At 46.0% G+C, this 12,798-nt stretch overlaps 1 protein-coding gene across 1 annotated transcript; it reads left to right on the forward strand.

Moving 5' to 3' along the window:
• The first annotated feature begins 271 nt into the window (after positions 1 to 271).
• On the forward strand, positions 272 to 12,024 carry LOC120915494 (nicotinamide N-methyltransferase-like). The gene is made up of 3 exons (XM_040326051.1): positions 272 to 507; positions 3,438 to 3,645; positions 11,431 to 12,024. Exons 1-3 carry the CDS (start codon positions 357 to 359, stop codon positions 11,867 to 11,869), a joined length of 798 nt encoding a protein of 265 aa, XP_040181985.1. The 5' UTR covers positions 272 to 356; the 3' UTR covers positions 11,870 to 12,024.
• Positions 12,025 to 12,798: the final 774 nt, after the last annotated feature.

Consider the following 12,798-nt stretch of genomic DNA (forward strand, 5'->3'; position numbering starts at 1 on the left):
GCAGTGCCGGAAGCTAAAATCTCGTCTGGGCAGGAAGGGGGTGTATGTGCACAGTAGGCAAGTGGATAAAATACACATTGCGCTTATAGATATCAGGGCAGACTGGCTCACATGAACGACGACTGTACATAACATGGTAGAAATCTCTGAAAAAATTGCTCAATATTCCTGGCTACCTCCCAAGGTTCTCTTCACACGATTTGACACTACCTGACCCCCCCCCCCCCCCCCCAAGGATGGTTGTCCTGATCTAACCTTTCATACTGATCAAAGTGCATTTTATTTGCCGTTTAGTGACAGTCCAGCTGCACTTGATAGACACAAGCTACCTTGACTATTCTGCAGCGAAGATCGGCATGGCGACCCCATACACATCACCTCAAACCTACATTGATGAGTTTGGCGCTTTAGATTATTGCAAAGCATACTATGACCCCAAAGAAGAAACATATGCCAGAGAATGGGTTGATTTTGCTTTGCAGAATTTTCACGAAGCTTTCACTTCAGGTAAACAAATGTCTTATTTATGAGCTTTACTGCCGCAGGGAATGCGATATAAAAAAGCCAAAGTCAAAGCTCAGAAGCATGATTGATGTATTCATGTTGTTTTTGTTTTTTACATTTTTTTGAAATTTGATAAATGATTTTATTTTTGAGATATAATTATCCCTGCAAGCATTAATCTATGTGTATATTATCTGTATATTATACCAATCTTTACATTTGTTTCCCACTTATGGGGGGGGGGGGTATAAAACATAGCCCCCTCCAACAGGATTTTGGGCTCCATTCACAGAACTAGATCACATGTGGTATTTAGGTGCTTTCCCAACTGTCGCAATTTCATGCAAGTGATGGGCACTGATGGTTGCCAGTAATGGGCACTGATGGGTGGCAGTAATGGGCACTGCTAGGTGGCACTAAGGAGACATTGATAGGTGGCACTTGTGGGCATTGATAGGTGGCACTGGTGGGCAATGTGGGCACTTGCAGGTGCCACTAGCAGGGGGTACTGGCAGGGGTTACTGCTGGCACACGAGGCAGATGTGCCTCCCTCCTCTTTCACACAAGCCGGTGATTGGCTTTTTTTCTCCTCTCTGTGCAGAAAAAAAAACGATTACCGACTTTTGTTTACATCACGTGATCAGCTGTCATTGGCTGACAGCTGATCACGTGGTAAGGGGTCGGCACCAGCCCCTTACTCAGATCCGTGATCATCTGAGTCTCAGTGACTCAGTGATCACAGCGCGCGTTCCTGCCAGTCCTCCTGCTTTCTTATTTCAAGCTGACCATGCTTGGCATGAGAGCACATCTATTCCAGGGTTGTCAGTTTTCTGGCTGTGCTGGGAGAACAGTCTGCCTATTCTCCAATGATCAGACATGTGCTGTCACGCTTCCCTTCAGAGCCATTCACTGGGAAGATCAGTTTATTACTGTTTTTCCACCCTCACCTCTCCAAGCCCCTTATGCAGCTGAATACAGAGGGGTGGATTCAGGTACGACTTGCGCCCTCTTACGGAGGCACAGCGTACCGTTTTAACGCTGCGCCTCCGTAAATTACCTGCGCTACGCTTCATTCATGAAGCAGTAGCTCCGTAATTTGTGTGGGCGCTCCCTAAAACTGCCCGGCGTAAGGGCGCGTAATTTAAATGATCCCGTAGGGGGCGTGGATCATTTAAATTAGGCGCGTTCCCGCGCCGAACGTAGTGCGCATGCTCCGTCGGGAAACTTTCCCGACGTGCATTGCGGCAAATGACGTCGCAAGGACGTCATTTGTTTCAACGTGAACGTAAATGGCGTCCAGCGCCATTCACGATTCACTTACGCAAACGACGTAATTTTCAAACATCGCGACGCGGGAACGACGGGTATACTTAGCATTGGCTGCCCCTGCTAATAGCAGGAGCAGCCTTACGCGGAACCCGACGAACGTAAACAACGTAAAATGCATACGCAGGGCGCGCGTAGGGTTGTGAATCGGCGTGAGTATGCAATTTGCATACTCTACGCTGACCACTACGGGAACGCCACCTAGCGGCCAGCGTAAGAATGCAGCCTACGATACGACGGCATAAGAGCCTTATGCCAGTCATATCTTAGGCTGCAGTCGGCGTAACGAGCTTTCTGAATACAGAAAAGTCGTTACGCCGGCGCAACTAAGCAATTGCGCTGCGTAACTATGGTTACGCAGATGCAATTGTTTACTGAATCCACCCCAGAGACTATGCAAACATTTATATAAAAAAAATTATATTTATAACGTGTTTTTTTAACTATACACAACCATTTTGTTTTTTGTTTGTTTTATAATGTAAGGGTTTACATATACTTTAAGATTCCCTGTTTACTACACAAGCCCTAAGAGCGACTCAGCCGCCTGACAAGTCGCGTCCCATTCTATTCAATAGAACCGTTCTAATAGGAGCGACGCAAGTCGCTCCGACTTAGAAAAAGGTTCTCGTACAACTTTGGGGGCGACTCGGGCGACTATACAGAAGTCATTTTGCAAGTCGCCTCTGAAGTTGTCTTCAGGTCGCCTTGCCGAGTCGCCCCCAAAGTCGTGCCGCCCCAGTGTGAACCGAGTCTAATAGGTAGATTCACAAAGAGTTAGGCCGGCTTATCTACAGATAAGCCGACCTAACTCTGAATCTAAGCCGACCTATGTTTAAGTGTATTCTCAAACAGAGATACACTTAAACATATCTAAGATAGGACGGCTTGCGCCGTCCTATCTTAGATTGCAATGTTTTGGCTGACCGCTAGGTGGCGCTTCTATTGTGGCCGGCGTAGATTATGTAAATTAGGGGATATGCCGATTCACGAACGTACGCCAGGCCTACGCCGTCGAATTACGTCGTTTCCGTAAGGGATAGGCCGCCTAAAGTTAGAGCTATGCTCTAATGGAATAGCCAATGTTAAGTATGGCCGCCGTTCCCGCCGCGAAATTCGAAATTTTAACGTTGTTTGCGTAAGTCGTCCGCGAATCGGGATTTACGTAGTTTACGTCCGCGTCAAAATCAATAGGCCCGTACGGCGTACTTAGCCGCAATGCGCCCTGGGAAATGTAGGCGCCTGGCGCATTCGCAGTAAGAAAAAACATCAAAAAACGTGAGGTCAAGCCTCATTAGCATTAAACACGCCCCCCCAACCCATTTGAATTAGGCGCCCTTACGTCCGCCGTGTTTACACTACGCCGCCCTAAGTAAGGAGGTAAGTGCTTTCTGAATCATGTACTTTCCTCTCTTACTTAAGGCGGCGTAGTGTAAACACGCTAGGCTACGCCGACCTTAACTTTAGGCGCCCCTACGTGAATCTACCTATAACTGACCACCACGCACATACAAGTATTTTATCTATTTTACAAATTCTTATCAGAATTAAAGAGATTTTGTCTTGTCACTTATAAAGGAAAAATCCATTGTTTTTTGTCCCCTAAGGTGGTGTTAAAGGAGACCTACTAATTGATTTTGGCGGTGGACCCGCAATTTATCATCTTCTCTCTGCTTGTGAAGTTTTCAACAACATCATCAGTTCTGACTTTGTAGAGAATAACCGAGCAGAGGTAGAGAAGTGGTTGAGGAATGATCCCGATGCGTTTGACTGGACTCCAATTGTCAAGATGGTGTGTGAACTGGAAGGTAATAGGTAAGTTACAAGTGTGTGGTAGGTTTGCCTAGGATATTGTATCTGTGTAAGTTCTATCCCTCTTCCTACATTGTAGTGATGTAGTAGTTGGATGATGAATATTAATGAAATATTACTATAATGTGAGTCATTTCTGCAGCAACCCTGTTCTTCCAGAGAATGTATTTATTAATTAGAGTAAATATCACAACGAGCAACCTTAAGAGTCCTATTCGCCCTAGACTATAATCCAGGGGTGTATTTAGGTTTTGTCCTGCCCTAGGCCTGACTAAATTCGTGCAACCCCTAATTTAAATGACCCACCTCTTCCTGTCAAGGTCACACCCCTTCCTGTTTAAGACCTGCCCTGAATTTTTCCAGTGGGGGACACTAGTTCTGAGGGCCTTGGGGCGGCTCCCTTAATCTGCAGAGATTTCCTTTCACTTCCTGTTTGGCTATGGGGCAGGAATTTAAGGGAAATGAACGAATAGCAACAAAAAAAAAAAATTAACAGGGGCTATAACCTTCCCTTACTCTATCCAAAATGGAAAAAAAACAAGTGTTGCCTATAGTTCTACTTTTAGCACACATTTCTGCAAAATTTATGGAGGACTAAGAGGATATAACATGCCAGTGGTGCAGCAGAAAACATGTAGCACAGAGATGAAGGTATGTGGTCCAGTCAGTGAGCAAAGGAAGGATTTGGGGCAGGAACAAATAAAGCCATCTGTTTATTTTTCTCATCAGCAATCAACAGAAAAAAAATTAAGATTCCTTAATATGTACAACTGACACAAGCAAAGAATCGCAGGAGAGTCCAACTACCTAACTCACAGGTATAGGTGTCTGCGCCATCCCTATCATACCTGCAGCAGTGTGGCCGCTTTATGGAGGCGCAATTTGACACACAGCAGAGGAGGGGGGGGGTGACACACAGCAGAGATAGGGGGGGTGGCACACAGCAGAGGAGGGGGGGGTGACACACAGCAGAGGAGGGGGGGTGACACACAGCAGAGGAGGGGGGGTGACACACAGCAGAGGAGGGAGGGTGACACACAGCAGAGGAAGGGGGGTGACACACAGCAGAGGAGGGGGGGTGACACACAGCAGAGGAGGGGGGGTGACACACAGCAGAGGAGGGGGGGTGACACACATTAGAGGAGGGGGGTGACACACAGCAGAGGAGGGGGGGTGACACACAGCAGAGGAGGGGGGGTGACACACAGCAGAGGAAGGGGGGGTGACACACAGCAGAGGAGGGGGGTGACACACAGCAGAGGAGGGGGGGGGGGTGACACAAAGCCAAGGAGGGGGGGTGACACACAGCAGAGGAGGGGGGGTGACACACAGCAGAGGAGGGGGGTGACACACAGAAGAGGAGGGGGGTGACACACAGCAGAGGAGGGGGGGGTGACACACATTAGAGGAGGGGGGTGACACACAGCAGAGGAGGGGGGGTGACACACAGCAGAGGAGGGGGGGTGACACACAGCAGAGGAAGGGGGGGGGTGACACACAGCAGAGGAGGGGGGGGGTGACACAAAGCCAAGGAGGGGGGGGTGACACACAGCAGAGGAGGGGGGGTGACACACAGCAGAGGAGGGGGGTGACACACAGAAGAGGAGGGGGGTGACACACAGCAGAGGAGGGGGGGGTGACACACATTAGAGGAGGGGGGTGACACACAGCAGAGGAGGGGGGGTGACACACAGCAGAGGAAGGGGGGGGGTGACACACAGCAGAGGAGGGGGGTGACACACAGCAGAGGAGGGGGGGGGGTTACACAAAGCCAAGGAGGGGGGGTGACACACAGCAGACTCGGAGGGGGGGTGACACACAGCAGAGGAGGGGGGTGACACACAGAAGAGGAGGGGGGTGACACACAGCAGAGGAGGGGTGTCACCCCCCTCCTCTTACTTCACGCCTTACCTTCTGAGCAATAATGCTTAGTTACCCTATGTTAGCCCCTTGGTCTAGGCCAGAGGGCTGTTGATGTTTGACAATTCCCACTATCGAATATGCTTGTAATGTGCACTATTCAGTTGTGCCATGTCATGCTTATTGTTTATACCCCCTGCGTGTGATTATTGCAGTTGTTCTTATTTCTCGACAAAAAAGAAGAACATTTTTAATAAAAAAGATTGTACCAGAAAAGAGACCTTGTGCTCTTCTGTCATAAATGACCCTCCTAGCCTGTCAGTGGTAGTGTCATGTGAGCCGTGTACGCAGACCACATTTACAGCACCCACTCTGTGCTGTGGTCATGTGTAGGCATGTGCATTTCGTTTTCGTTCCGAATCGAAATTCGGACAAACTTCATTATTCGGACATTCGGATGCATAAGAAATCCCGAATTGCAATATTAATGAATTTACCGAATCCGAACGAACGTTTTCGATTCCGAATCGAAAACCCGCAGACAAAATTCTATCGGAACTCGAAAAAAAAAAAAAATTTGATCGGAATTCGAAAAAAAAAATAAATAAATAATCTTTTCGAATCGAATTCGAAAACAAATTCTATTCGAAAAGAGACTATTTGTTTTCGAATCCAGTCAAAATATTTTCTAATTCGACCGGATTTTTCGAAATTCGGTCGAAAACGAATGAATTCCGAAAACGGACGAAATATTTTCGAATTCGACCGGATTTTCCGAAATTCGGTCGAAAACGAACAAATTTAACACATGTAACGAATCTAACTTAACAAAATTAATTAAATAACGAATTAAAATGAAACGAAACTAAACACATTTTTCCCTTTTGCACATGCCTAGTGATGTGAACCCTGAGTGCATGTGCTGGAGTGATGTCATTGTGGCCCGGCTTTTAAAGCGGCCAGAGAGAGGGAATGTGAAAAGGGAAACTGTGCAAAGGTAGAAGTGCCTGGGCCCAGCTGGAGCAGTGACAGCATAGCGCTGATGGGCTGCTTTGCCATAATGTGCTAATATGCGGTGCATACTAGCCAGACATCCCAAGTCCCCCGCGAGATGCGGGAGCCTCACACATTTTGGCTTTGGCTCCCACACACCAGCGAGTGCCGTGCAGTCTCCCTGCTCAGTTTATGAATGGAGAAGAGACTCTGCCTCCTCTCCATTCATCTTCAGTGCTGAGAAAGGGACTGAGGAATCTGTTTCCTCAGTCCCTTTCTCTGTCTCAACGTTGAGATGTCAGGTGTATATTTAGACCCTTGAAATCTCACCAAAGCCCCCAACAGATAAAAAAAATGCAATAAATATTAAAAAAATGTATTGTAAAAAAAAAAAAAAATCACTGAAACCACTCCACCGTGCCCTACCAACACTGTCCACTGTCTCAACCCCCTTGCCCCAAAAAGCATTGTGAAAAAAATTAAAAACAAACTAAATTGTAAAAAAAAAATACCTAAAAATAAGAAACAACTGACACTGTCCACTGCTTTACTGACACTGTCCACTACCCACCACCCATAATCATTGTAAAAAACAGAACGTATAAAAATAAAATTGTAAAAAAATTATAAAAAAAAATAATTGTAAAAAAATAATAAAAATATAATAAATTCTGGCACCGTCCACTGGCCCACGAAAAGCATTTAGAATTTTTTTTATCAAATAAAATAATACAAAATTAATAAATTGTAAAAATAAAAATAATAAAAAAAAAATACTGACACTGTCCACTGCCCTACTGACACCATCCTGCACATACTACCCACTGCTGTACACGCCACACTCCTCACCTGTACATTATACCCACCTACATACACTCTACACTCCTCTCCTGCACATACTACCCACTGACGTACACTCCGCACTGTATATTCCCTATTTAACATTACTGCATTCTGCACTATGTAAGCCATCTCAGACTATTAAACCACACCCCTTTAAGCCACACCCAATATGTAGCGCAATTTAAGCCATGCCCACCTCCCTGAAATTAGTTTGCCACCTCCCTGAAATTCGTTTTTGCAGGTTTGGATGTCTGTACTAGCACAATATGGCATAAACCTCCTGGGGACCCATTCAAATAAAAACATTTAGCAGAGTTTATGACTGGTTTAACCACTTGACCTCGGGAAGGTTTTACCCCCTTCGTGACCAGGGCATCTTTTGCTATTCAGCACTGTGCTACCTGCTCTGTCATGCAAAGCTGTACCCAAATTCAATATATATATATATATATATATATAGATAGATATATATCACACAAAGAGCTTTCTTTTGCTAGTATTTGATAACCACTGGCTTTTTTAGTTTTTTATTATATAAAAAAACAGACCAAAAATTGTGAAAAAAATAATAATTTTCTTCTTTCTGTTATAAAACATATCCAATAAAATCAAATTTCGTCATAATAATAGGCCAAAATGGACTCTGCTACATGTCTTTGGTAAAAAATGTACAAAGGTATAGACACTATGGCCCAGATTCTCAATGCCACTACGATGGTGTTGCGCCGTCGTAAGTCCTAATCTGGCCCCGGGTATCAATGCGACTGATTCTTAGAATCAGTTACGCATAGATACCAATTAGATCTGACAGGTGTAAGGCTCTTACGCTGTCAGATCTTAGATGCAATTTTTTTTCCCGCCGCTAGGTGTCGCATTGTCGTTTTCCCCGTCGTCTATGCAAATTAGGTAATTGCGCGAGATTCCCGAACATACGCACGGTCGACGCTGAGAATTTACGACGTTTCCGTAGCTTAAGCGACGCGTAAAGTTGCCCCTGCTATTATGAGGGGCAACCAATGTTAAGTATGGCCGTCGTTCCCACGTCGAAATTTAAAAAAATGATGTCGTTTGCGTAAGACGTCCGTGAATGGCGCTGGACGCCATTTACGTTAACGTCTAAGCAAATGACATTGGGGCGACGTCATTTAGCGCAATGCATGTCGGGTAATTTACCCGACGGAGCATGCGCAGTACGCTCGGCGCGGGAGCGCGCCTAATTTAAATGGTGCCCGCCTCATTTGAATTGGGCGGGCTTGCGCCGAGCACTTTTACGATACACCGCCGCAAGTTTACAGTTAAGTGTTCTGAGAATCAGGCACTAACGCTGTAAACCTGCGGCGGTGTAACGTAAATCACATACGTTACGCTGCCCAGGAGCAACGTAATTGTATGAGAATCTGGGCCTCTACTTGTAATAACAGTGATCAGTGATTAATGTGATAATGTGGTGGCCAATCTGGCACTAACAGACACTGGCTGGAAGGGACACTTGTAGAGTAGGTGGTGGGTTATGTGACAGGGTGGTCATCACATTCCCCATGTTTACCTCCTCAATGGGTGCCAAGAAAGTATTACATGAGAGCCCTACCCTGGGGTGGGTTCTTCTGAGCTACACTAGGCACTTTGAACAGGGCCACTACCACACTACACATCCCATTAAGGCAGTATCCCTGTGGGAAGGAGACCTGGGGCAACTCACGGGGGATCAATGGGAGTAAGCATTGCCATCTATATCTACTGGCTCACCTAATGTGGCACAAAAAGTATCCCAATTATATATTATTCTTAGGGTACACTACACCCCGAAAAAGCTTCACAAGATGGGCAGACTGGTAGATCCATTGTGTGGTAGGTGCAGGCAACACACTGGGGATCTTATCCACCTCCTATGGCAATGCCAAAAGCGTCATCTTTACTGAAGGGCGGTCCTTGGAACAATCAAGTGTTTCAAACGAATGTACCCTTAGGCCGAGTACTCACGAGCAGACATGTCCGATGAAACCGGTCCACGGACCGTTTTCATCGGACATGTCTGCCCGGGGACTTCTGTTCGATGGCTGTACTCACCATCGAACAGAGGTCCGCGCGTAAACAATACGCGGGGCGTGTCCGCGGTGTCGCCGCGACAATGACGCGGCGACGTGGGCGGCCTGCCTTTAAAATGCTTCCACACATGCGTCAAAGTCATTCGACGCATGCGAGGGATGGCAGGCGGCCGGACATGTACGGTAGGTCTGTACAGACGACCGTACATGTCGGGGGGACAGGTTTCCAGCGGACTGTTTTAAAGCAAGTCCAGGAAACAGTTGCCCGCTGGAAACCTGTCCGATCCGCCCGAAAATGGTCCGCTCGGGCCAACACACGGCCAAACATGTCTGCTGAAACTGGTCCGCGGACCAGTTTCAGCAGACATGTTTGGTCGTGAGTACGGGGCCTGAGACCCAATCTGCTGTATATTAGGGGTTTTGGAGGAGGTGATACCTGAGGAAATGGTCAGGATCACATTTTCTCTGGGGTTTTTTTAGGCCAGGAAACTCATTTTGATGAGGTGGAAATCAATCTCAACGCCCACAGTCACCTCGTGGATAACACATATGGAGAATACTCTTGTTATAGAACGGTACATTTACCAACACAGAGGGAGCCTAGGTAGATTTGAACGGCTGTGGTCACTGTTGCTAGACACACCTGGACTGAGTCCCAGAGTTGGTAATGTCAAGACTTTTGCAATGCCCCACAGGCTGATTTTGATATGTTGACATTATTAGGTATTAAGTGTAGAATAGAACTGAGCAGGGATTGAAGAAATGTGAACCTATGTAATACTCTAATGCCGCGTACACACGACCGTTTTTCCGGTTGTAAAAAATGACGTTTTTTTATGTCATTAAAAACGATCGTGTGTGGGCTTCAGAGCATTTTTCGGGTTCTGAAAAATGGGCAAAAAAAATTCGAACATGGTCTATTTTTTAACGACGTTTTTAACGTTGTCGTTTTTCGGGATGTAAAAAAATGGTCGTGTGTGCTTTAACGACGAGAAAAATCCACACATGCTCAGAAGCAAGTTATGAGACGGGAGCGCTCGTTCTGTTAAAACTACCATTCGTAATGGAGTAAGCACATTCATCATGCTCTATGGCCTTGTACACACGACCGAGGAACTTGTCGGAAAAGACACATCGTTTTCCTCGACGAGCTCCTTGTTAGGCTTGTCGAGAAACTCGACAAGCTTTCTTTGCGTACACACAGTCAAGACCAAATCTCCTCATTCTCAAACGCGGTGACGTACAACACATATGACGGCAGGGGAAGTTCGATTTCACTGGCACAACCCTTGGCGCTGCTTTTGCTAATCTCATGTTACTGCGTGTTAGGTAAAAGTTTGGTAAGAGACGATTTGCACTTTTCAGTCTGTTACAGCGTGAAAAATGTGTTATCTCCATTACAAACGCTACTTTTACCGAAGGTGCTCTCCAATCTCATACATTATTCTGAGCATGCGCGGGTTTCTTAGCATACACACAAACATGTTTCTCGTCGAAAACCAGCCCGACGAGGAACACGACGAGGAAATTGAGAAAAAGAGAACTTGTTACTCGACAGTTTTCTCGATGAAAAACATACACACAACCGTTTTCCTCTGCAAAAAAGCTCTGCCACCAAGTTTCTTGATGGATTCTGTAAAGGAAAACTGTGTACGAGGCCTATCAGACAGAAAAGCGTGAATTGTCTTTTACTACGGTGGCCAAACGGTGGCGTCATCCAAAAGAAACGTCCCCTTTATAGTGCCGTCGTACGTGTTGTACGTCACCGTGCTTTGCTAGAGCATTTTTTTTTCATGATTGTGTTTAGGAAAGGTCGTTTTAATGATCGGGTTGAAAAAAACGTCATTTTTTCTAGAGCCTGAAAAACGTCATTTTTTACAACCCGAAAAACGGTCGTGTGTACGCGGCATTAGATTATCTGCAGGTGCAACTACCACTGAAATCTGTAAATGTAGTTATTCGACACTGTAATGTTTGTACATTGGAAGATGCGTAATGGGTTCAATAAAACCTTTTCTGATAAAAAAAAAATATTGTCCTCTTTCAGTGACATTGAGAGCTGTAAGAAGAAAGAAGAAAAACTAAGGAAAACGGTGACAAAGGTTCTGACATGTGATGCTCTGAAGAAGAACCCATATGACCCGGTGGAGATGCCACAAGCTGATTGTATTATTAGTTGCCTCTGTTTAGAAGCAGCCTGCAAAGATGTGGAATCCTTCACCAATGCTTTGAGGAACCTTAAAGCCCTAATTAAACCAGGGGGTCACATAATAATTCAGAGTGCGCTTAACTGTTCCTACTACAATGTTGGAAAAAAGAGATTCTTCTGTCTGGCCATTACTAAGGAAGATCTTGAGAAGGCATATAGGGATGCTGGCTATGAAATTGTGAAACTAAAGGCCATTCCATTCACTGAAAAGCGAAGCATGGACTTGGCTGATGAGAATGGCTATTACTCTATCCATGCCCGTAAGCCATGCTCATAGGGAAAACTACCTTATGAAGTATAGTACACAGCACATACTGTATACCCAGGTCCTAATCAGCAATTTCTCCTTTACAAATTAATGGTATAATCAGCAAAGCTAGGGAAACTACATAGATCGGGTAAAGGCTTTTAACAAGTGTAAATGTATTAAAATATTTTTTTTTATTCCAGGAATATTATATTTATATTTTAAAAATGATAAAAAGCATTAAAACTGCTCCAAGTTGGCCCACACAATCCACAGATAGATGCCTATCCACAGGGATGGACTGGCCATTGGGACTACAGGGAGTTTCCCGGTGGGCCGATGGCTCAATGGGCCGGCTTCAGTGACAGCAGACCGCCGCCCCCTTCCTCTCTTTTGTCTCTCCCTTCCCGCAGCACTCACCTCCTCTCCCTCCCCGCAGCACTCACCTGGGGGGAGCAGAGAAGCAGGGGGAGGACCAGAGGAGCAGGGACGACGACAGAGGAGCATGGGGGAGGAGACAGACAGCTGACTCAACAGCTATGACCTGGGAGTTTCTCACTTCTGCCTAATCTTGTCCCATAAGGGGGGACACCGAACTGATTCTTTGCCCCGGGTGAAATAATGTCTAGCTTCCCCACTGGTACTTCCTATAAGAGTACCAGTACCAGCCGTTCTACTCTAATAAAGTAGAATGGCTAGTGAAGGGGTAGAGGGGGCTTGGGTGGCCGAGGGGGGGGGGGGTGCGGGAGTTGTCCGGCCGCCATGGGAGAGACCTGTCAAAGTGGGCCAGTCTAGATGAAGTCCAGGGCCAAATTTTTGTCCCAGTCCAGCCCTGCCTATCCAGCTCACCACCGAGGAATATATATAGCAATCAAACAGCATACTGTATGTAGACATTAGCAAGAATAACTTTTTTATTGTGTTAAAACAGGGTACATATGGGGCAGCAAGATTTTTAG

Source organism: Rana temporaria, chromosome 10, assembly GCF_905171775.1.
Source record: "Rana temporaria chromosome 10, aRanTem1.1, whole genome shotgun sequence".
NCBI lineage: Eukaryota > Metazoa > Chordata > Amphibia > Anura > Ranidae > Rana > Rana temporaria.

Bases quoted from the DNA above. Each gene is read 5' to 3' on its own strand.
- LOC120915494 (XM_040326051.1), top strand. From the start codon at position 357: ATGGCGACCCCATACACATCACCTCAAACCTACATTGATGAGTTTGGC. The intron at 508-3,437 runs GTAAACAAATGT...TTGTCCCCTAAG, and splicing joins TCACGAAGCTTTCACTTCAG to GTGGTGTTAAAGGAGACCTA. The intron at 3,646-11,430 runs GTAAGTTACAAG...GTCCTCTTTCAG, and splicing joins TGTGAACTGGAAGGTAATAG to TGACATTGAGAGCTGTAAGA.